At 32.2% G+C, this 27,112-nt stretch overlaps 1 protein-coding gene across 8 annotated transcripts in view; it reads right to left on the bottom strand.

Annotated features, from left to right (window-relative positions):
* EPHA7 (EPH receptor A7) overlaps nt 1-27,112 on the bottom strand; it is a 178,861-nt gene that overhangs the window by 24,686 nt on the left and 127,063 nt on the right. For 4 of the 8 annotated variants that reach the window (XM_005552330.4, XM_005552331.4, XM_015449063.2 and 1 more), the window contains exons 6-7: nt 7,434-7,558; nt 4,626-4,809 (exon numbers count right to left, since the gene is read on the bottom strand). In XM_005552330.4, the coding sequence (XP_005552387.1) occupies nt 4,626-4,809; nt 7,434-7,558 (309 nt within the window). The remainder of the gene's footprint in view (nt 1-4,625; nt 4,810-7,433; nt 7,559-27,112) is intronic. The other 4 variants (XM_005552332.4, XM_045391249.2, XM_074039017.1 and 1 more) reach the window with 1 other exon arrangement.

Raw genomic sequence — 27,112 nt, 5'->3', positions numbered from 1 at the left:
CAGCTATAAAGGAACGTATAAATGCTCACTGAATGACTATATTCCTGCTTAGTTGTAGAAAGCTTAGTTATAAATCAAGAGATAGACACATCTGATCTGCTAGTGCTATTAAATCCCTATTGTTCCTCAGCAAGGCATTTGATTTTGATCCCTTTGTGTCTTTTTTTCTGGCATGTGAAATCAGAACCAAAATACATACCTTGTGTATTTTTTAAAGTACTTTAATACACATTAAATGCTTTATCTCTCATATCATCAATTAAAATAGAAAGCATAGTGTAATCATAGTTAAACATCATGAAATTATAGTCCACTATAATTCAGGAAAACGATGAGCCATATTATCTGTGTTAATTTTCATGAAGTATGTAGTAAACACGTTTCATATTTTAAGATTACAAAAATAGCTAGCCTATTTTAGAAAGAGAAAACTTTCTGCAAGTACTTTTTAACAAAACGCTATCATTACCTAACTGCAGACACTTCTTGTACAATAATAAATAATTCTTCTATGCTCATTAAGGCAAACTCAGCTGAACCTTTCTGACAGTCTCTTTGGGAACAAATACATGTTTGCATGTCTTTTAAAACACTCTCTGATATAGAATTTTTGCACTTATCACTTCCATTTTTCCAAACTAGTGAAATTTTATTTATATGGTGACTCACAATTGTCATATTTTCCCAGTTTCATATTTTCAGTAGCAATACAGACTTTATAAAATCATTTAAGACATATGAAAAAATGAAAATGAATATTTCAATAGATGATCCAGTTGCAAATATCATAAAATACATAATGTCAAACTAATATAACTTGCTAATTCTGAAACAATCAACAGCTGCAATCTTTAATTTAAGGCAGGATGGAAACTACCTTTCCTTCTTGTTGATGGCAAGGGACTAGATCTCTAGAGTAGTAATTCATATGAAGGCAAAACATATCTTGCCACAATAGGAAGTATAAAGTTTTTTTCAGATCAGCCTTTCTCTAGTTTATTTGTCTGTCTCCTTTTGACAAATTATCTCTTAATTTCGTATACCTATGCTAACAAGAGATAGCTCCTGTGTTGAAAAACAGTAAAAACAGCTCTGGTCTAATAGATACTTTCTGAACAAAGAAGATTATACACATTCTCTAATTTATCACCTGCCAAATTGCTCCCTGAGGGAACTTAAAAAGGTTAAAAAAAAAAAAAAAAAACAGAAAAAAAAAACCAAGGAAAAAAAAAAAAAAAACCACAGAAGAAAACAACTTTCAAATACTAATTTCTGAATTACAGCCTATTATCACACAACAGAGAAAAGATGACTTCAAGTACTTTAAAAATTTGTTTATTTTATGTTTTTAGTCTTTTTTCTATACATTTTAAGAAAGTAAAAGAATGGAGTAGTTCCAGTCATGAGGAAGAAAAAAATTATGTACATATGTTATGAAATTCTTTCCATGCAATGTGTCCCATGGACCTAATTCTCTGCTTGTCTTAGGCTCGGTTTTTCACTTAGCTTCAGAAACAGAACTCTAATGAGAAAAGTGAACTCAGGTGAATGATGAATCAGAATTTGTGCATATTTATTTATACATTTTTGTATATTGTCAGGGTCATACTTTAATCTTTCCACAGCTGACATTAAGGTTAATATTTTCATCTATTTCACGGGCAATACCTATTAAAAATAATTTGCTAAGGCTATAAGTAGAATATCATGGTTTAAAAACTCCAAAAAGTAGATAGGATACTGCATAGAAGGGGATTTTAGGATGTATGTGCAATGAGAGACTGTCAAACTTCTCTTTACAAACAGTGCTCAAGTGACTTCTTTTAGACTGCATCTTATCTTCTGACCTGCTTTCCGGCACAGCGAGTCACTGCTCCCTGACATGGTGGTATCACTGGACCATGCATTCCACTGTTGCTTAATTGTGTGGCCAGAATCTCTGTACCTGCCCCTCTCTTTCACTGAACTTTCAATAAAGATCATGAACTGCGTGTTTCAGTGTCTCCTTAATTCTTAGCATAGTAACTTACGCTGATTCACTGGTTCACAAAGAGTAATCTGGAAAACCCTGAGAGTCCTCAATAACTTTTCATAGAGTCTGCAAGTTCAAAATAGTTTTCATATAATATGAAGATGTTATTTGCCTTTTTTACTCTCATTTGCTTACAAATGCAGTTAAGATCTTCAGAAGGTATATGACAAGATAATACCATGATTCTGATGGCTAATAAAATGTGTTAGTGTGTTCTTGTGTTTTTAAAGTTTCCATTTTAATTTCTAATTTGGTGAATATTAATTGATATAACAAATATAAAACATTTTTTGATATCCTCAACATTTTTTAATAGTAAAAGGGCTCCTGGGATGAAAACTTTTGAGAAAGGCTGTGTTTAATAAGAGCTGACACTGGAGACTTTCCATGATAGGGACTCTCCTTGACACTTTGTATATATTAACTTAATCCTCAGAATATTTTGTGAATTGAGGACTACTTTACTAGAAATTAAGGTACAGAGACCTAGCTCATCCAAACTCCTATAACCGGACATGGCAGAGCAGAGAGATTTGAAATTAGGCAGCTCTCTGCTGGCACTGAGTGATATTAGTAATTCATTCTATGCTGATCAGTGTGAAGTATTCATTTATTGCTAATTTACTGAGTGCCTTCTGTGCCTGAAACCATAGTGGGCACTGGCAAGACAACAGTAAGGAAAAGAGATATGGATTCTTCTCTCATCAAGTTTACATTCCACTGGGAGAGAATATATTGATAGTAAAAATAACCAAATTCTAATGTAAAAATCCATTCTTAACATACATTTCATGTGATCTTTCAGATTCCACTACTTTGTAAGCTCTGAGTCTTGGTTACTTCTTTTTTTAAATAATAAAAATAATATCTATGAATCTCAGCACTCATTAAATGATAGTTTGGTTTAATATTCTCAATTTACAAAGTCAGGAAAAGGCATAAATTCATCTTGAATCTTTTGAAATCTAAAAGTGTTTTTAAATAATAAGGAATGATTAGGTAAATGTGAGATACCTGACATTTTAAGTTTAAACTATTTATTAAAAGATGAAAGAAACCATAATTTGAAGTATCTTTTTATATTTGAATTTACAGGCTGATATTATGATATAGATCTGAGTTGAAAACTACTAGAGCACATTTTAACACTAACCACTCAAATGTTTAAACATTGAAATCTTAACTTAAAATGCTTTAATGTTTTGGGGGACAGTAAACTTTGATATGCTGATTCTTAATCTTATATAATCTATTTAAAAATAATAATCATAAAAATGGCATTAAGTTCACCAAATCAAATTATGTAGCAAATTTTTAAATGGATGCCTTTATGTTTACCATTTTACGTGAATGATTTATATCTCAAAATGATTTCAACATACATTTTTATTATTTGTGGCTATGAGAGTTACAGATTTATTTTAAAATGTTACAAAATATGTGGAAGAATAATACTGTTACCAAACTTAACAAACATTAGTTAATGCAAAGGATATTTATCAATTCACTCTAACTTTTAAATATCTATACAATTCTTTCTTTAAAGCCAAAATAATTCTTTAATCAAACTTATATTAATTTAATTTGTTTAAAATATTTTAATTGAGAAAAGTCACATAACATTTTCCAACTCAATTTTGATTAGAATTTTGGAGGAATGCTGGATTGGCAAGGAGAAGAGATAACAGCGGGAAAACTCATGTGCCTGCGCAGTAACATCAGGAGGAATCAAAACCCTAAAATATAGAAACACAAACTGAGACATCGGCTCTGTTGAGGAGCAACAGCAGTGGTATTCAGGGTGTTCTGAACTTGCACTCTGACAGCAAATGGGGACATACATCCCAAGATACATCTGCTTACTTCTTATACACTATATATACATGCAATTTTACTATAATCTTGTTGCATTATAAAATGTGAACAAAATGATAAAGGGGCTTCAAAGATATTAGCTATATTCTATTTTTAAGATGAGTGGTTATAGTGATATTCATTTAATTATCTCCCTTATATTTCATATATACTTTAAATATATTCTTTAGTATGCATGAAATATCCCATAACATAAATGAAAAATATCAAAAATAAAAATAAATATAAGTTCTAAGACCTTCCTGAACTCTCGTTTTTTAAATCATTGCTAAAGGGTAAGTCACTTAAATGAACACAGGTCCTTAGATACCATCTTTCTCTTGTTCACCTCACTACACATTCTGGCTTCATTTGTGGGTTTCTGTGAAGTAGCCGCTTTGATGGACACACTTAGAATAAGATTGTTTTGAGGTTGACAAAAACATCTTGTGTCAATACACAAATTAATCAGTCCTGCTTCTGTTTCTAATTTCACCTTTTTCAAAAAATAAATCCACTATGCGTTAAAGAAACTAATTTAAATCACAAGGTTCTAAAATTGCTAAACAAAACAGCAAATGTTAAATTATCATGAACTTTTACAAAGTACATTTATATGTACATATATATTTGTATATGTACAAATTATGATGATGCAAATGATCACCCCAATATTGAAAAAATAATAATATATGCTGGAGTTATTGAGAGTAAAAATCCAAACCAAAGGCATAATTACCTTCAAACATTTTACCTGTAGCTTCCTCTAGTGTAGCAACATCAAGTCTGGGACTGTAGTTTCCATAACCAGCAGCAGTAAAAGCCCGAATCTGGAAAACATACACTGTTCCTGGTTTCAGATTATTAATGGAGGCTGAAGTAGACTTGGTTTTTACTGTTGAGTAGGTCCGTTCCCTTTGATCCTAGAAACAATATTTAGAGGAAATATTTAATTGTGATTGCAACCAGACAATTTGACAGTCTACTGTTTCAATTTAATTCAATTTGCTCCATTGTTTTTATAGAAGCTGCATTGCACTTTGTGGAATATTATAACATTAAGTCACTTCTAAGGTAATATAAAATGAAAATGTGAAACACATGCCTTTGTAATATATATATTTAGGGGGAAATAATTTAGTTAAAACATTTATGATGTTTTTAACTTTCGCACAGGTAATACGTGACAAGAACTACTTAGCCATAATATAATAAAATATCCTACTGGTCAAAGAGTGGGTACACCTGTACAATCTACAGTTTAGTAGAAGTCATCACATCATAATGTAGTTCTCTTACTTTTTTTTGAAAGTTATTCAGCAAGAAAAAAAGCTAGATGCTAAAAATCCAGAAAGTTATTAAATCAAGAAATTCAGTTAACACTACCACTATATTGACATACCAATTTTTTAAAAACAACCCTGAATTTCTCACAGAATAAACCACTTCTGCAACACAGTATTTAATGAAATATTTTTAAAGTAAAATTATAAATATTAAATTTTACATATATATGATTTATGGCTTGAGAATATTTTAAACATGATTTATTTCTTTTTTTCATATTTCAGATATAAAAACTGATGCAGAGTTTACTAAAATAATAGTTTCATGTTTATTAACAATTTTTATCCTATCATCAAACACATTTTATGTGCATATACAATAAGATTAAGAAGGAAATAAATGTAAAAACTCAAGCATATAAAAACTCCATCAAAACAATATTTAAATAAATAAAAATTTAAATCGTCCTTCATATGATTCTCACAAGCTATTTATGAATAAAAGCTGTAAAAATTATACTTCAAAATATACAATTTTAGAGAGTTCTTACTTGGTCTATAATAAACTCATGTGTTCAACTTTATCTGGCAATGAAATTCTTCATTGAAATCTTAAAATGTCTATCTAGTTGTTCGATTTGCCTTCACAGTGAGATTTGCAAAAGTGTAAATAAATATATACTTAAGCCTGATTTACTCAAACTGATCTGTGATTGTCCTCATTACAATCATTTATAAAAATGATAGTTTGTATTACATATATTTATTGCAAACGAAAGACCTAGGCATAACTCAGGTGACACAAACATCACGCATGTGTACATATACATTACAATATAATACAATACAATGCTATTATTGTCTTTTAGTTGCCTAATACGCAAATTTAGCGAATGTAGATACTTTTTCTGTAAGGCCAAAAAACATGATTTGAACAGACTTATTCTAGAGAAAACATTTGCAAAATATTTCAGATTTATGTTGTGAGAAACTTTACTCTTACCACCTATTTGTTTCATCGCTTTTGAAATTTGATGCAATTTCATCAGGGACTATAACTGTTAGCTCTCATGGGAAACCATATATACTAAAACCAGCGTTAAAAACAATTATCCCCTCTAAAACACATTTGGTGGGATGAGAAATGAAGCACATAAAATGCAACCTTAGCTATGAAGTCATGAATTCATAATGTAAGTAACAAGCAAAAATATTTTAAACTTAATCTGAACATTAAAACAAAATCATATTTTAAACTAATTTTTCTTCAAAAAAACAAAGGTATCTATTGCCAATGTACTATATACATTTCAATTTATTTAGTCATGTCAACTCATCCCCAAAGTTTTCTCAAAGCTTTAAGCTCCCAATTTTCTAATTGTATTGTCTAAACAGTTAAAATAATTATGTGTATTATAGCACTTCAGGTAACTCAGGTAAGCTAAAAATAGTAACACATTATTATTACTGTTTGTAATAGCAATGGTTTCCACGTTTCAAATCTTTCTGTGAGGTGGAGTTTTAAATCATAATCTGTGAACATGGTTCATATAAACATTTTTCTCTCTCTTTCCAAATGAAACAGAAATAAATACACTCATATACTCAAATACATCACTAGTTACTAAAATTTAGTCATTATAGGGAGATTAAAAAGGCAGCACTTGGGTTTTAGCCATACTATTTTTCCTGGAAGGAGAGGTGTAAATAAGTACCATACATGATTATTAAAACACATATAAAATAAACTTCAGGAGGAATTTAAAGGAGTGAAATAGCATCATGTGATTTGTAAGTCTGAAGAACTATATCTTTATTACACAAAATATTATTTCAAATTACTAAACTATTTGAAGTCATTATCATCACTGAAACCACATAAATTAAACAAATCATTAAGGTCCGAAACAGACATACTAAAGAAAATATTTTTCAAAATGCATTGGGCTGTGTGGTTTCTGTGGTACTAAAATATCCTACATCTAATTATTACGATATCAAAAACTGAATATATAAATAAATACATATGCTACAAATGGGACACTTTCACTTGTGTAACACAGAAACTTAATACACAGAAATCACAGTTATAGTAATGAGCCAGAGATTCACAGAGATGGTTATTATAAATGGCTAAAATTAACTATGAAGTTTGAAGTAGCTCCAAATTGTTGGCATAATGACCAACTTTAGTCTACAATACAGTAGGATGACATGAGACACACGGCACATTGTACATTTCAGTTGCTCTTAGCACTTACTTTCTCGTAATACTTGATTTCATATTCTGTGATGACTCCATTGGGATGCTCTGGTTCCTGCCAGGAAAGCTCGACACTCCGCTGCAGCACTCTCTCCTTCATTACTCCGCTCACTTGCGAGGGAGCTGTTTGGACAAGATGTGTCAATAAACAATGAGAAAATTCACTGGATGCCTCAAATCAAATGTCACAACTGATCAGTCCCATGCTGTGCCAGTTTCATTAAGGTAAAAGAAAGCACCTTTTCATAGCTCACAATTCAGAAGCTAATGAATATTCAAACAGGACCTTATTACTGTTCATAAACCTTAATAGAAATTTAAATTAAAGTGCAAACAGCAGAAGATAGCATTGTTCAAGTTAGTGAAAAATGGAAATGATGGGGCTGAGAATGACAATTAAGCAAATGAATGCTAATTAAGGCTAGAAAATATGATTTCTGATTAATCTCCAGTGATAAACTAAGTCCAAATATTTATTTCACATGCAACAGCAATACACTTTTTAAAAGAAAAAATAATTTAATATTATGCAAGAAAAAGTGTATGAAATGGCTACTTTGATCTTCAGTGAAAGGGATCATATTTTTAAAAATGTTCTCATGTTTCACTTGGTGTGTGTATACTCCCAAAGAATTCCAAACAACTTTGGAAAACATCTTTAGACTTTATTAGGTCAAAATGCAAGAAAATGTAAAGGCTGCCTGCTACTTAAAATATGTGCATGAACACACATACATACACATGGACTCTTGCATGTGTAATTTATACCTACGTAACCTAGGTTTCAAGCTTTGAAAGGAGCAATTCAAAGCTACAATCTTGCTTTCTCTTTCTATACAGATAATAATATGCTTAGAGTTCTTTCATTCTAATTAGTGACATATACTCTTTTTGGTAGCTAAGTCTGTGGAATGTAGCAAACTAATTTGCTCTGTCTAATTTGCTCAGTGATGATTAACTAGTTGTCTACTCTGTCTAAATGAGTAGCTGCTCTGGCTTGGCTGAATTTCAGTGGGGTCATTATGTTTCATGTATCATGCTCTATCTCATTCTGTAAAATATTTTCAGGCTGTTAATTTAATTTTCTGATGTCTGAAATTGTTAATAATCTTGCTGACAGAAAAGCAATTATATAGGACCAAGCCGTTTAAGCAACCTTCCGATGTTTATCCCTTTGGCTTTATTTTGTTTCTTCTACCTAATATTTTCTTGTATCAATGTCTATAAAACACATTTTTCACTTCTTTCCGGCTTGGCAATTTTGAAGGAAGGACATGGAAGATGCATGACTCTCATTTCCTCCCAGATTACTAACAAAAGCGTAACGAGGGCAGTTTAAGTGGGACAACTTTCCCTTGAAGGCGATGTAGCTGAAGTACTCAACAAACTGTGTTTACAGTCTAAATGCATTTCTGCTATGTGTTCAACGAAGCTAATGTCTAATAAGAAATCTTATTTTTGTCACAACTTTTGAAACCTGAACATATGCAGTAAACAAGAACTTATCTCTAAAGTGACACGTCTCTGTACCCAGAACATGCTTAGCATAACTCAGCAGACTGCAACGTTCAAGAGGCTGCTTCCTTAGGCCATGGCCTTAGGAATCCAACTCCAACTAATTGTGACATGAGATTCTACTTGACAAATAATCTCTAATAGTATAACTTACTTTAAAAAATCATGCAAAAATGTACATTTTAACTAGTAAAAACAATAGACTGCAGCACAGGTGAGTATACTGCAATCGTCAACACACTGAGTTACCCAGGAGTGCTGCTGGTTTCTGATCAGGGTTTACAATTTATGTGTGCCATTTGAAAATAAGTTAGCTAGAAATAGGTTAGAGAGATCGTATGTGTAAATCTCTAGGTTTCTTTCAAATAACACCCATAGCCTACTGTGATTTTCAGTATAAGTCAAACACTAAGACATTTTGCTTAGTTTCTATCCTTAACTATCACTTTGCTTGGTATGATAAAAGAGGCAGGAGACTCTGAATTCTTCAAGTTATGGAAAAGATTTGGGTTATAAATCTACCCTAAGTTTCTGATACATCGAAACAAGATCTAAATATAAAATGAGATGATTTTTGCAAGTTATATACTAAAATTACATTCATTATTTCACCCTGGAAAATAATTTTTACCTATAAAATCACAGCAATTGGAGACTGAAAAAGAAAAGCTGCTAAAAATACTTGAAATATATAATATTTTGAAACTCATATCACAGTGCTGACAGTGAAGTATGCCTCAACGTATTTTCCCTTTTGCACAGGAGCCATATCTGTAAGTGAATATACTCCTGAATTCTTCTATATTTCTTTCTTTTTTTCTTGTATCCCTTGCTGATACTATATCAAGTCACACATTTTAAGAGGGTCAGAAACGGAAGCACTAGCACATGGCCCTTGAGAATGGATAAACTGCATGACAGGAAAAATCTCTCTCTGTCTTATGTCCTTCAAATACAACATTTGGTACAGAAAACGTGATTATATGTTCCCCGAGCTTCAATATCTTAGGTATAAAGGATACACAACTCACAGGATATACAGCTTATAACCAAAAACATCTCTAGCCTAGTTAGATTCTAACAAGGTAATTATTTTCAGATAAAGTTATATGTTAAAGTAAAATTAAAGTGGCATAAGGTATGTTAATCTTAAAACAATGATTTCTATGGATAATATATTTGATTTACTAACTTAATGATATTGTAACAATCTCACTAAGAATGTGCTCACTCTTACACCAAAATATTCAGTTAACTACCATCTAAAGTTCATTTCTTAAAAGAAAATAACAATATACAAATGAACTATACAAATGAAATATACAAATGACAATATACAGATGAATATACAAATTAATTACATGCTTTAAGAACCAATTCAGTGTTATAACATTTAAATTATAATTGTTATACTTATCAAAGTGAAATTAGATATGTTGTAATTGGAATTATGTGAAGATAGTAAATAGTAACCAACAAAAATAATGAAGTTCCTGAATTGAAAGACATAGGTAAACACATACTGTATATAAAACAGCTTTTTGACATAAATTTTTAGTAGGATTTCTAACAAAAAATTAACACATTCATTTTTACTAGAGTTTCTAGAAATATTCAAATATAAAAATTAAACTCAACTGAAAGATGGAACTTCCTTTGCCCTTAAAGATCTTCAAGTCTTATCAGGGATACAAGATATTACAAATAAATAAAATATAAAACAGACTAAGTCATGAAGAAAATTATTAATTGTATTTGGAATTTTCACAAATGACAATGACAGAAGACCTTAGGAAATTCAAAATTTTTTCCAGAGTTCAAAGTGGTAAATCTCAACAGCATGAAAACAAAATTGATAAATTTGATGAATGAGTAAAGCAAAAGTCTAATGACAGGCAGAAACGTAAATTTGTGGAATGGGTTTGTTAGTATAAGGCTTTAAATTGAAAAATAATCAGTAACAAGAATGGAGGGTTTATGTTCAGACCTGAACCAATCAGCATTTTACAGATTTTGAGTATCAAGCACTCATATGTGATCTTTGATCTTAATCAATTTCCAACTAAAATCCAATTACAAAACACGTATTTAAATTACAGAATGGAATTTATTCATAAGGTCTATGTACTGCCTCCCTCTACCCCCTGCCAACCTGTTAAGCTTAACTATTTGTAAATGAAAATTTCTTAGCATGAAGTAGGGAAAAAGACAATTTTAAAGCACAGAATAGTAGGCAGAGTGACCCCACAAAGATGTCTATACCTTAATCTCTGAAACAGGTAAATATGTAAATTCCATGGCAAAAAGGGTACTGCAAATGTTATTAAGGTTACAGACCTTAAAATGAAGAGATTATCCTGGATTCTTCCCAGTGGGCACTATCTAGTCATATGGGCCCTTAAGAGCAAACAGAGATGCTGCGGAAGTCAGGGAAATTTCAACTGTGGGAGGAACGAACTTGACATTGCTGGAGGGGACCCCAGAGAAACATGAAAAGATATGGGGCAGCTTTTAGGATCAAACTGGCCCTGACTGACCGGCACAGAAATCAGTAATTCAGTCCTATCAGAGCAAAGAATTTGAATTCTTCCAACAACAGGAATGAGCTTGGAAGTAGATCTTCCCCAGAGTTTTCAAGTAAGAGCCAAGACCAGCTGATAACTTGATTTCAGCCTGTGAGGCTAGTAGTTGAACCTTGCTGTGCCCAGATTTGTGACCTACAGAACTGTGAGATAATAAATGAGTGTTTTAAATTGTTCAGTGTTTGTGGTAATCTATTATGACAGTGATAGAAAATGAATACATATAGTAAGAAAAAAATCAGACCTACTGAAATTTTTATGAAATTATGAAAACAGGCTAGTGATTGCATATTTAAATAATGTGATATTAAATTATATGTTGAAACAGCATGGAATCAAGGAATATTGACCTTAAGGCCCAAAATACAATGTTTCATAGAAAAGAACTTAACCGAGATAATGAATTTCATTTTGGATTTAAAAAGTCAGTTATTTATACCATTTATTTTTTCTACACTTACATGTTTCTAACTGAATTTAAACAAAGAACGAGATGGAAAAATATATCTGTATTTTTAAACTATACAATAAGGTAAGATGGGTCAACAAGCATAAAATGACCTTTCATCAAATATATCAAGTTTTTAAATCCACTGAAATTTGTTAGAAATCCATTAGGTAAATACAAAAAGGAAAAATAAAGACATCTTTGGAATACAGTCAAAGGAAAACCTGCTAATAGTAGAATGATGCTCTTTCATGGAACACTTTTGCTAGTACACATTATCAGTAAGAAATTCATTTTTAGCAATCCTCGAAATAACAAATGTATGTGTTACTATGAGCCTAGTATTTTAAAATATTCAACTTTTAGCTTTCTGACTCTTCCCCACAGGTGTTCATTTTTGCACTATAGGAAAAACATAAAAATACATACAAATTTGCTTAAATAATGAAATCCTTGGCCATAGTTATACATGCAGTGCAGTGTATCATGTAACATAGCAATTCTGTTTCTAGGGTATGTAGATATATGTATAAAATGCTAAACACATAATTTCACAAAATTTCAATTTCTTGGCTGTGGAAAAACAGGGGCACTGATAATATTAAGAATGATAGATACACAATTTTAGCTAAAAAAATAGGTACAGGAACTAAAGGTAATTGAACCTGTAGCAATTACGAGCTATTCTTTTGTGACAGATGTCTGTCTAATTATATTTGACTGGAAAGAAGCATGATCTGTAGTTAAAACCAACATAAATTTTCATTCTATAGTAAGTGTTTGAAAAAATTGGTGGAAGAGGAATGATGTTTTTTCAAAATTAAATTACGTTATTTACATTGCTATCTACTTAACATACCAATTAGGATAATGATTTTCAAAATGTAAAATGTATAATATAATAAGATATATAACAGAATGAATTTCTAAATAAATTCAAGAAACAGTTACTAAAAAGACAACTTGACTAAGAAATAAGGTTTGAAAGTTCTGAAAAAAAATATGATGTTGAGCTGAAAAAGTAGGAAAATAAAAGCATCCTGCATAGGGGCCCCAGTCAGGTATACATGTGAGTTATAAATCAACATATCTTCAGTAGAGTGATAAAATACAAAATAAGAACTACAAAAGTCACCACTTCACAATCTGATCAACCAGGAACAATTCTGTTCTTTAAAGCAGCGATTGTAAAAATGATCTGACAATACATCTTTTTGAGAATAAAGTTTTCTTTTTTTAATCACCAGATAATTGGCAACCAATTGTTTGGACATTTAATTAATTATTATAGAAGTTAGCACTTCTCATGAAAACCTATAAGGAAAAGGCTATAAGGGGCATCCGGTTGTGGAGAAGAGCTACTGTTGGTCATTGATGCTAAACACATACTAGGACTCCTCCTAATATCTGCTAAAGTACTGACTAAAATGTCAACTGTTGAAAGGTTAATGTGTAACTCTTCATACATTTTAATTTTAATATAATTTCTCTTAATGTAAAAAATATAAAATATTGAACACAGTAGGTATAAATTAGGCAAATTCCCCGAACTGGCTGTCCTACTGATACCAGTCTTACAAAGGAATAGCTCAATAATGACCTAACATGACAATTTAGAATGGTTAAGGAGTTCCTGATAGTAAGACACATGCTCTCTATCTTTTCAATCAACAAGTAATACTGTCTTTTTACTGGTTTAGTTCTATTCAACAAATACTTGTTTGGCATTTACTATATGCAAGGCATTGTGGATTTTTATAGTTCCTTAGAATTTGCAACATTAGACAGAGAGAGAGAGAGAGAGAGAGAGAGAGAGAGAGAGAGAGATATTTCTTTCCTTCTAAAGCCCTATGAGGTAAATACTGTTTTTCTTGCTCTCTGTGTGTTTGTGTGTGTGTGTATGTGTGTGAAGAAGTTGAGCATTAAAAATTAAGTAGCATCATCTCAGAAAGAGGCATATTTTTATTTAATCCATATTTTTAAGCCCTAATTCCCAAGTATTTTTCAACTATACTGCAAAATTCTAGGCTCCGACACTTCCTGAGAACAGAAACTAGCAAGAGGAAAGCTAAGCAGTCATTCATTTGTTTAATATTTATTGAGAATCAATGATGTGCCACGACATTAGGTTTTGAGAATATAAGGATCAAAAGACCCATAGGGATCTGCTTAGTAGGCAGTAGCAGTCTCAGAAGCTGCAGATACTAGAAGAGATTAAGTTGAGCAGAGATTTTTTTAAATGGAAAATGCATGTATATGCTACAAAATTCAAAAATACTGAAGCGTGAAAATTGACACTCCCTCCCAACCTGTCCCCATGTAACTAAGGTACTTCTCCCTGAAGCAACCACTCTCAGCAATTTATTTGGTATCCTTCCAGAAATCATCTAGGTTAACACAAATATGTGCATTTTTTACATGAATGGTATTTTTTGATTCATGCTGTATTTTATAACATATCATTTAACACATATAGATCTGCATCACTCTTTTATCAGCTCTGTTGTATTCCATTATACATATGCGCCATGGTCCTTTCCCACCTCTTTTTCTTACTCATTATGATCCAATGAAACTGCTGGCAAACTGGTATCTAATTAGTTAATCCTATAAGGAGAGTAAAATATTTCAAAGTAGTCTAGTGCCCACAGGTGAAAAGAGGTAGGCAAAGTTACACGGACTGAATAGGCAAAATGTGGCCATTGTGAAAACTCCTTTAGAGGTTTTGCTTTAGAAAAGAAAACGAGCACTTTATTTAGTTATTATTATTTAAAATATTCTAGAGCAGTGCCACTCAAAGTGCAGGCTGGCTACTCAAAACGCAGCTGCAAGTTGTTGGTGTGTGAGAGGAACTTGTGTCAGATGTACATCAACTACATCAGTAAGCACTTTTTTGTAGCTCAGCTGACATTTTTTTCTTAGTAAGATTTCTTGATGAAAGAAGCATTTCTTTTTCTTTGCAGCTTCCTTGATCATTTTCTTTCGGGTGCTAACTACTTATCTGTCATATGCTGGCATTTTGAGTAAGAGTGACTTTTAAAAGTATGCTAGCATTAGTCTTAAATACCCTTCACTGTAACACTAAAATGCCCAAAAGGTAAGATTACTATAATATTTTTACAGATTTCTGATGAAAACTCCTTTCGCTCATACCTTCAACATAAAATTTCTCATGACTGATTATAGTATAAGGAGTTGTACGAATTGTGGAGATGATGATGTCTCAGTTTCTACCTTCCAGATTTAAATCCAGAAAACAAGTTAGAACGTGAATGTGCACAAACAATCTAAATGCAAAACTAAATATCGTAACAAAGATGAAATATAAATCAAGTGCCAACATATTCCTTGGAGGCATTAAAGAGCAAAACACACAGAATATTTCCCTGTTGTCGACCCCATCTGTAATTCAGCATTTGATTGGTATATAGCCATGCACTTAAACAGCTTATCAATACTTTTGGCATTACATCTATAATCTGCAAGTGATAACTTTGTATCAATTAGATAGTAACAAACTCAGTTTCAAGATTGGGCACATATTTTTCTGTCTAGTGGCCTCAACCCGTAAGCAACAACTTCTTGAATCATTCTTCCTCTGCTTCAGCTAATACAGATTTTGTTTTCTGTTGGTAAGAGTAGCTACACAATGTGGCATTCCATTATGTTACACCTGTCTATCTCCTCAGCTATTCTGATGCTCCTTAAAGGTAGAAAACCTAGAGAAGCAGTAGAGCATAGGAATGAAGAGCATGGGCCAGAGGGCTAGCCCATGGCTTATTTGCTGTTTGATCTTGACCAGAAAATTGAACCTCTCTGTGTCTCAGTTTTCTCAGCTTTAAAATAAGGATAATCAGAATACTTACATCATAGATAGAATTGGGTTATGGAAATTAAATATATAAATAAATGTTAAATACTTAAAATCATTCCTAGCACATGGTAAGAATTCCCCAAAAAATGTATTATTATTCTATGCTGACTTTGTTTGTATTAAAATTACTGATACCTGGGACACCTTCCAGAATACGCTCATTCTAATATCAGATTCAGGCCTTCGTATTTTTCAAAAACTGCCTAGATAAAGCTGACAGACAGCTGAGATTGAGAATAATTCCTTTAAATCTTTGGCAGGAACATAAATTGCTATTCTAAGGGGGGATACTAGCACTATCCATAATAAATGCTGGCAATGTTAGATTTTGAAATCTTACATTGGTAAGTTTTATAAAATAGCCATTTCAGTAAATAATCCATTTGTATAATGTATACTCTGTTTTATATGCATGAACTAGCTAGAAAAGTACATCATCAGTGTTAAGTCACTTAGAAGGGATACATCATTGTAAGAAAATGAAATAACTACCAAAATGAGATGAAGACCAACAACACACACTCTTTTCAAATGGTTATAAAATATATTGAGAAGGAGAAATACACAGATTAAGTAATTTCTATTTTGATTGGTGAGGAAACTAATATTTTGAATTATTTGTTTTAAACTACTTTCGTACTTTTACAGTCAGTAAACTGGCTCCATCTCTAATTTTCCATGAATTGGTAGCCAAAGGGTACTCTATAAGGTCAACTACATAACTGTTGCTTAGCTTTAATGACGGAATAATCATAGAAATGATTTATCAGGAAGTATGGGACAGCTATGGCCCACAACTAGACTCCTTTAACAATAAACCTTTAAGTAGAATATGTGTATATATGTCTATACACACACACACGCGCACACACACACATTAGTTAATGACCTCCCTTGCAGGTCATCAGAGTAACATTTTCAGTTGTGCACATTTTCTTTGACCTCAGAACTTTTTTTTTATAAAGAGAGAAATATATAGTATTCCAATCGAAAAATATTATAATACCAGTTGACAATTTTTGACATAATAACTTAGTCTAAATGTCAAGCTCTGGATATCTTTAAATTTTCATAGCGATATTTAAATTCTACAATATGGATTTCTCTATTACACAGGTAAATGATTTTCAATTTGACGTACTATAACTGTATTTCCTTACAACATGCACATCAGTGTAATCCTTCATTTAGATAAGGTAAATTTATTTATTATATATTTCACAAAATGTACAAATAATTTTATGTAATACATACAATTTTACATATATTTATATATGTCACTATGTGCTTAAGTAAGCTTATTAGTTCCTTTTCCAAAATATGTACACAATGTTTATAACATTGTCATGGACATAATAATACTCTGGAAATTCACAGACTTGGTTTACTTTTAAGAAACAGTAAATAATGTATTTAAACAACATATAATTTGTTTATTAAGAACAGGGTCCATGAGAAGGAAATTGAAGAAAAAGGGAATATGAGATTTGTCTTGAAGGCACATATTTTATATTCTGTTAATCATACCCATTCATAATAAATCCTATTTATCCATTTAAATAAAACTTGCGTTATGAACACTAACTGTGTGCTTAATAGGTGACTACACTGTGTTTATAATTTCCCAAATACTTTTCCATCACACCAGCATTTTTCATTATTGTGAACACAATGAATGGATTACAACCAAAGTTTTTACAAATAAATTAGAATAAAAATTGAGTTCATTGCAGATAGTAATATAGTTTCATAAAACCTTTGTTTCACATGTGTATGTGCATATGGATAAAGGAAAATAAAGATACATAATATGCATCTGGAAATTACTATAAATACATTTAAAAGTTTTGAAAATCACTATATTACATAAAATATAATTGAAGGTACATCTATTCATAAAGTGATATTCATTTAAGCTGATAAAATACAAAACATAATACAGTGAAAATGTTTGATAGTTCCATACTATACCATTAATTGACTCCATCCCAAAGTTCTCAATAATGGTTGAAGAGAATGACCAATTTCATTATATTTTGGCTGCTATCAGTACCATATATTTTTTTATTTTATTCTATCTTTTCATTTTCTTTCTCTCCTTTTTTCCTTCTATATAGTATGGATTGTTTTTGACTGTATTTTTTCTAAGCCTAAAACACGCATGTATCAAATACCAATTGACTTTCTTAAACATGATTTAACAATGTTAGTTTTTGCAGAATTCTTCCTTGTTAGTGGCTTTGTTCATTTATTTTTTTTTCAAAATCATCACTCTGGTGTTCCTCAGAGTGATGATCTGTAAAGTGGATTATCCTAGAAGGGGAAGAAGAAAAGAAACAGGAAAGAAAGGAGGAAGAATGAGAATAAGAAAGAGGAGCAGCAGCAGGGGGAGACGGAAGTGAAAAGGAAGGAAAATGCAAGTGGCCTGAGACTTAATACTATCTCATTTGTAAAGACACATGCACACGTATTTTTATTGTGGTGCTGTCCACAATACCAAAGTCAAGGAACCAACCCAAATGCCCATCAACATCAATGATAGACAGGATAAAGAAAATGTGGTATATATACACCATGGAATACTATGAAGCCATAAAAAAGGATAGGTTCTTGTCCTTTGCAGGGACATGGATGACACTGGAAACCATCATTCTCAGAAAACTAACACAAGAACAGAAAACAAACACTTCATGTTCTCACTCACAAGTGGGAGTTGAACAATGAGAGCACATGGACACAGGGAGGGGAACATCACACACCGGGGCCTGTTGGGGGTGGGGGGCTGGGGGGGGGGATAGCATTAGGAGAAATACCTAATGTAGATGATGGGTGGATGGGTACAGCAAACCACCATGGCATGTGTATACCTTTGTAACAAACCTGCACATTCTGCACATGTATCCCAGAACTTAAAGTATAATTTTTAAAAATGTACAATTAAAAAAGTTATCATCTCAATTGCTCCAGGTACTCTGAATACATTTTATCTCAAAAGTGCATAAACTTAAGAAATTCATATTGCTTAACAGAAAGTTCTCAATATTAGTCAAGATTTACCACTTTATTGCAAGAATCTGCCACAAACTAAGCACTTAAGTTTAGTATTTTCTGCTAAATACATTTTGATTAGCTTTGCAACTTGTCTTTTAAAGTTGTTGTTTTACAAAGCAGCATTAATTCACTCTATAATAGTTTATTACCAAGAGAAAATTAACACAGCTAATTAATACCCAAGAATCACTTTTATGCACTGGGAAGATCTGGCTTATAATGAATAGTTATATAGAGTGAGAGTTACCAATTTATGAATAAGTTTGGTTCCAAAAGTTAATTTGTAATTTCGTTGTTTGTAATTTGGAGTTTGTTTAACACAGACATAATATCACAAATAGCAGATTGCTAGGCCAGCCAGCAAACATGTATTTGACCCAGAAGGTTCTTAAACTATCGTAAATTTGCACAGATAAGGAATTGAAAACAATTCTGTTTTAATATTAGTTACTATGCAAAAGAGGAAAACCAAGACAATGAATAAAATGTGTTTGCTATTACTACTGATGCGGTTGCTTCAATTACAGGAATTAAGATCTCCCTGAATTCTCCCCATATTCTGATACATCTTAGCCAAGGACAGAAACTTTTGCTTGTTGTCTGCCTCTCTCCTTCTCTTGACACATATGAAGTCCAGGCTTTATTCCTAAATAGTCTTCAGCCAGCAAGAAATAACAAACTCAAAAACTAACTAGAACATAAACATAAAGTAGATTATGTACTGACTTTCATCTTTTTTCAGTTAGAGCTGGGGTCTGGGGCCCATGGGCCATATCTGGCTAGCCACCTGTTTTGTAAATACAGTTTCATTGGATCACAGCGCACTTTTTTTTTACATATTCCCTCTGGCTGCTTCTGTGCTAAAATGTGAGTGCTGAGGAATTCTAACACAGAAAACATGACCTGCAGAACGTGAAATATTTATTACCTGGCCCTTTTCAGAAAAAGTTTTCCTTTGTCTGAGTTAGCGTCTGTTTGGCTGCAAGTAAGAAAACAAAAAACTAGTAATTTGATTGTTGTTTTTCCTTACACACACATACACACACACACACCCTACACACAAACAAATGTATTCTACAGATGGGCATCTACTATGTATTATTCATTTGTTCAAGGCTGTACAGATGATTCTCATGGCCCTTCCCTCTTGGCTGCTGCTGCGACACCTATGACATCTATATTGCAGGCGTGAAGAAGGAAAAGGCAGTGAGAATGCTCAGCACCTCAAATCGGAAAGCCACAGTTTCCCACAAGCTCTGGAAATCTTCTGTTTGCATCTCATTCCCTAGGCTGGGAAATGGATATTTAAAATGGAATCTGGCTGTACTACTGCACTAAAAAAATATGGTAAATAAGAAGAAAGAAGATATGAGGGAGTAAACTAGCAGTGTCTGTCACCTTCATCATCCCAGTAGCAGAGGAGAAGGAGATCACACACTTAACTTGATTCTCCCTCCTCCCCAATTAATTTCTTTTCTGAATATAGAACAGAAAGAACCAAACGAATTGATTCAGATTTCCTAAGTGAAGGCACCAGATCATGGATAAAAATAATAGTTTTTAAACTAGGGCTTGGAAGACTATATATGATAGCATTAAACCTTCATTTGTCAGGTTTAAGAGGTAGCAGGTGAGAAAAATATTTTTTGCTTGTATCTGGGAGTTTTCAGGTGAGGCTTTTCCCTGCAGGACCAGACAGCTGTAGGGACTTTGAACAGGGCAACAGGTTGTGTCTGAAACAGTCACATCAGGTGATTTAAACATATTTCCAGTGAGAGAAGTCATTTACTAGATGGCATGTATAACATGTTAATTAGCATGAATATAGCACTTTTTTTTTTTTTGAGACGGAGTCTCGCTATGTTGCCCAGGCTGGAGTGCAGTGGTCGGATCTCAGCTCACTGCAAGCTCCGCCTCTCGGGTTTGGGCCATTCTCCTGCCTCAGCCTCCCGAGTAGCGAGTAGCTGGGACTACAGGCGCCCGCCACCTCGCCCGGCTAGTTTTTTTGTGTTTTTTAGTAGAGACGGGGTTTCACCGTGTTAGCCAGGATGGTCTGGATGTCCTGACCTCGAGTGCTGGGATTACAGGCTTGAGCCACCGCGCCCGGCCAACATAGTCCTTTTTAAAAGACTTTCAATAACATTTAATTTTGCTATTTTACAATTGAGAAATATTTATTTGAAAAAGTCTGAAATTGATTCACAGTACTAACAAGGAATACTCCACCATGCATATTTTTGGTACTTAGTATATGCTAAACAAATGAATAATGGTGTGACACTACAAATTACCTTCTCTCTTTTATATAAACCAGTGTCTTCCTGTCTACTGGATTCTTCCTGAAAGATTTTGTGTAAACTCTCCCACGAAAATATAATTGTTTCTCAAGCCTATAACCCTTTCCATCTGCTGGAGAATCTCTTTTCTTCACTGTATAGCCAAATATAAAAAAAAAAAAAGTCCATATTATTTTTCTCAACTCCTTTCATGTTTCAACCTTCTTTAGTCTGGCTTCAGTCCCTCTCATTCCATTAAATGAGTTATTGATAAGATTACCCACACTGAAGTGCTTTTCTCAATCTCTACCTTTCTTGGATTCTCAGTAGCATGAATATTTTTAATCTCTCTGTCCTTTTCTCCTTGGCTTTTGTGGCACATTCTCTTCTAATTTTTCTCCTATCTGGTTGATTCTCTCTTTTTTTTAACTTTTATTTTCAGTTCAAGGGTACATGTGCAGGTTTGTTATATAGGTAAAGTCGTGTCATGGGGGTTTGTTGTGCAGATTATTTCATCACTCAGGTATTAAGCCTAGTACTCATTAGTTATTTTTCCTGATCCTCTCCCTCCTCCCAACCTCCACCCTCTGAAAGGCCCCAGTGTGTGTTGTCCCCTCTGTGTGTACATGTGTTCTCATCATTTAGCTACCACTTTGTTTCCTTTGCAAGCCCCTTCTACTCAAGCAACAGTCGAATTTCTTCAAGGCCATATGAAAAGATGTTCATCGTTAGTCATTAGGGAAATACAAATTAAACCTACAGTAAGATATCACTTGACACCCAACTAGAATGACTATAATTTTTAAAAATCTAGATAATAACAAGTGTTGGCAAGAATGTGAAAAGAATAGAATTCTTTATATGTTGTTGGTAGAAATGCAAAGTGATGCAGTCACTATGTAAAAGCAGTTTTTTTTAAAGAGTTAAATATAAAGTTACCATATGACCTAGCAATTCCACTCTTAGTTATCTACCCGCAAGAAATGAAAACATAGGTCCACACAAAGATTTAAATGTGCATGTTCACAGCAATATTATTCATATAGCTCCAAAGTAGAAACAAACTAAAGGTTCATAAACTAGTGAACAAATAAGGTGGAATACATACAAATAAATAGAATTGCTCAATACAAATGGACTTGTATTGTATTATATATAGTACAACACAAAAGTACCTCAAAAAATTAGGCTAGGTGAAAGAAGCCAGATGTATCAGAACTACATTATATGATCCTACTTACATGAAATATCTAGAAAAGACAATTTTAGACAGACACAAAGCAGTTTCGTAGTTGCCTAGGTCTAGGGGTGAGAATGGGAATAAATGTAAATGGGCAGAAGGGATCTTATGGGGTAATGGAAATGTTCTAATACTGGATTGTGGTGATGCTTGCACAATCCAGTAAATTTATTAAAATCACTGAATTATACATTTGAACTGGGTGAATTTTATCATATGCAAATTATACCTAATAAAAGCTGTTTAAAATACTTCATTTTGCATGACTTTTAGAATAAGAAACAAAATCATTACCATGTACTGTCTGAGTCCCATGTATTTTTCCAGCCTCACCATGCATAAATCTCCCCTCATTTTGTGCAACTTATACTCTTTTCTGTTGCTTAGCTGTGCCCAGCTGCTTTTCACACCAAGTTAAGATGTCATTCTGACTGTTCTTTTCTTAAAGTGACTTTCCTAACTTCTCTGAGTATAATCCATCTCTTATGTGTTCTCGTGGAATTAGGAAGTATCTTTTCGTAACACTTTACAGCTGAAAACTGGCATGTGTTTGTATGATTATTTGATGACTATTTGTTTTCCCCACTAGACTGTAAGTACCATAAAGTGGTGGGGGGCCCACATTTGGTTTTGCTAACCAATATGTTTCCATTATTTATCACAGCATGCAACTTTAGACGTATATTAAATTCTGTTTAAATGAATGAATAACAACTATCAATTATCTAAAATTTCCCTCTTGGACAGGAAGCTTTTTTTTTCCCCCATATAGGTTCTAGGTTATTTATTTGCTCAAATTAAAGTACTAAAATATCTTATAAAACTTTGTAATATTGTACACACACCTCAAGATCAGACTTTATATTTTTAACTAGTGCTTGCAATTGCAATTCTCTAAGAGGGAAAAAACTAGTATATTGCAATTCTCTAAGAAGGAAACATCATTAACTCTCAAATGAGAGAAAGAGAAGCAAATTAGTGATACCATATATGTTAGAATAACAACTTGAAAGTCAACAATAATTTTTTTGATAATTTTTAATATATCACTAAGATAAATTTTGGTAACAATTAATTAAAACTATTAATTCATAGCTTATGAATTGATAGCTTTTAAAAGTATGTAGATCCTGGCTAACATGGTGAAACACCATCTCTACTAAAACACACACACACAAAAATTTAGCTGGGCGTGGTGGCGCGTGCCTGTAGTCCCAACTCCCAACTACTCCGGAGATTGAGGCAGGAGAATGGCTTGAACTCGGAAGGCGCAGCTTGTAGTGAGCCGAGATCGCTCACTGCACTGGAGCCTGGGTGACAGTGCGAGACTCCATCCCCCAAAAAAAGCATGTAGAATAATTTTGCTAAAAGTAATCTCAGGGTTTACCTTATTTTAAACAAATGCAACCAAGTTATCTCATTACATTTTGTCTGCATGACTAAACAGGAATTTGGAGATTGAATAGGACATATAAAATCGTTTGTTATATATAACACACTTACTAATAAAACAAAGCCCATCAAAATGATAGTGTCAATTCCCTGAATTTTCATTTAAATGGTCATCACGGTGAAGGATTTTAGTTTATATATTCCCTTGGTCTTAAAATCGGTTTGGATGGAAAAGCAAAATATAACAAACTATTAAAGAAAAATTTTTGTCTAAACTGATACACACTCTATTTTATACACAACACTCATCTTCTTAATATTTATTGTAATTTTCCATGTAACAAAATGGTTATAGTTCTTTATTTATAGTATCTAAGCCAAGAGTTTCCTTTTTAAACTTGTCATATATGTATATGTGCATAAATATACACATATGTAATGATTTTTATATAAAAAGGTCTTCATATTTATAGTCAAAAGCAATCTATGACAAACATATTTTGGTAATTCTCTGACTAGTGAATTCCATAATATGATAACTACAGAAAAGTATTATGTAACAAATGACTTGTACCTTCTTGAAAATATTTCTCATTTAATATAATGCAGTCATGGAAATTGTATTGGCTCATATTCTCTAAAAATGAATTCTATATACAATAATTGTACAAGATTGATAAGGTTTCAGCTCTCCATTCAATGATAGGTAATACATACAAAATGACATCGGAATTTTCTTCAACTCTTAGCAATTTGCCAGGTCTAATTCAGAGAGACTGGAATTAGTCCCTAGAAGTCTGGTAACTTTCAATTATCTAAAATCTTCCTCTGAAATAGAAATAATTTCTCTCTTCTGTCTTTTCTCTCTCCTTTAATTTTAGATTTAGGTTAATTATTCAGCTTTAGATCTCTTTTGCTTAAACCATTAGATTATATACAAACTATAACCAAGACTTGGCAGCAATGTTTGCTTCCTGAGATGTGAAGCAACACAGGGTATGAATACGTTCCATTACAGGACTTCTCACTAAACAATAGTGAGGTGCCTCCAAATGCCCAGTGTTCTAGCATTTTAAGATTTGAGGCCCAGAAAAAAGTCACATAAATGATTCATTAAAAGGCAATTATATCTAATAGTTAATATAAATCGGATTCTGCATTTCATCATCATCATCATAAAACAAACAAAAAATACAGCTGCAAACAATGAATACAGCATTGAAATATATCCCAATAGTTTATGTTGCAAACACTACTCTGTAGATGTTCACTTAATATTTGCAAATCACTGACCAAGAAATGCTGAATTTTTCTTTAAAATGAGTAAATTTTATATTTTGATAGTAATAAAATTTGTTCAGTAGCATCCATCTCTGAAAATCCCCTTATGAATACATCCCTGATTTCTGTCCTAAACTGTCTTGGATGGCAAACAAAAGCAATTGTGTAACATATTTTGTTTATAAAGTCCTACATATCAATGATAAATAAAAGGCATACTCTCTACAGTTTCTACTTACTAAAAATTTATTTTGAATGCAAGGTTCCTTATGCAATCTTTTAAAATAAGAACTTTTGAATTTAACAGAGTTCTAGGGCTTTTACAGTTTTTTTTTTTTTTTTGTCAAAGATCAAAAAGAATTATCCTTAAGCATCTAATCACACAGGCAAATACAATATTTGACAAAAGCTGCAAAATTGATTAATCTTCCATCACTAAACAATAGACAAAAAATACTTTTCTGGAACCAGATTACCAGGTTATGGGTACAAAAAACAAAAACTATTTGTTAGTTGCTTCCCAATGATTTGTTTGCAAAACTGTACATTACTCCTCAGACAAGGTGCAAAAGAAGTCTTAGCCACATACACATATATGTCAAAATATTCAAGGTATGTAACACACATAGAATATAATTCCATTATATTCCAAAGTTAGAAAAATATTTTCAAATCAACATAAATTTTACTTCTCATACTTGGAATTAAACAATAACATATGATTGGGTACTGTCTCATAAGCATACATAGTTAATTACAGTAAACAGAAAGTATATTACTGAAGACACTCCCTACACTCCTTCACAAGATTTGAAGTCATGCAAGAAAAGGCACAATCGCAGCTCTGTCACTTATTAGTTATGTCATTTTGTCCAAGTTGCTAAATGCTCTCCCTCCCCTTGTTAGTTATTAGTTATTTTTATTACTTATTAGTTTTTTTATTTATTTTTATTTTGCATATCAATGGGGAACATGACTTGGTAAATGCAGTCATAAATACAAAAGTATTCACATCTCTATTTTCAATGCTATCTAATATTTTAATTTTACCCTAGTATTTTAAATATCTCTGTCCAAACTGTTGATACCAATGATAAAAACAATAGCAGATATAGTTGTTATTGGAAAACTGATGACCTAGGAAAAGACAGGTAGAAATGCAGCACTCTTATTTGTATTGAAAAGTTGTGTTTTCGCGGGGGGTGTTATTCAGTTAAGTTGCCACATGACAAAGCTGACGCAGATAAAAGGTTATGGAGTACTACTGTATTATGCTATTAATACCTATTGCTTTCGATCAATATCCAAGAGATTTCCAACTGTTTTTACAAGCTCAGCATATGAAAGTAGGTAATAAGTAAATATGTTACTTTACACTAACAATAACCTACAGAGAAGTAACTTAACATCATCAGATAACTTTTCATTTTGTATTATACATATAACATAATGTTTACAACTTCTGTAAATACTAGAGAGAAAGGCAAACAACCCATTGAACTACAGGTGATAAGAGGTATTAAAGATAAATCTACACTCCTGTCAAGTGCTCCATTTCTAATAGTTTTTGCTCATTTTGGAGAAGGTATAAACTCTTTATATTCATGCTGATCTGTGGGAGCAAAGAGGGTAAGAAAGATGTTAAGTTAGAATATATTAGTAAATTATGGAGATGAGAAATAGTTTGAGGCCTTGTACAATTCAAAAATAATGATAAATTCTTTTTTCTAATATTAAGTTAAAGATTTTTTAAAAATATTAACAAAATTATACACATTTAAGAATTAGATTATTAAAAATCAGGTAATATGTAGAAAAGACTATGTAAACCCATATATATATATAATTTTTTGTTATTCATAATTTAGTTTGCAAAATATTCAATCTATCATTTCATCTTATTCAGGTACTTTTAAAATTTAAAACATCAAATTTTAGTGATAATTTAAGAATTATGTTTCAGAATATTTAGGTAGTTTAGTATTAAAAGATTATTAATGAATTCTGAAATATTTTCC

This window comes from Macaca fascicularis, chromosome 4 (assembly GCF_037993035.2).
Source record: "Macaca fascicularis isolate 582-1 chromosome 4, T2T-MFA8v1.1".
NCBI lineage: Eukaryota > Metazoa > Chordata > Mammalia > Primates > Cercopithecidae > Macaca > Macaca fascicularis.
Note: the sequence above shows the minus strand (reverse complement) of the source record. Positions and strands in the feature narration are given on the sequence as shown.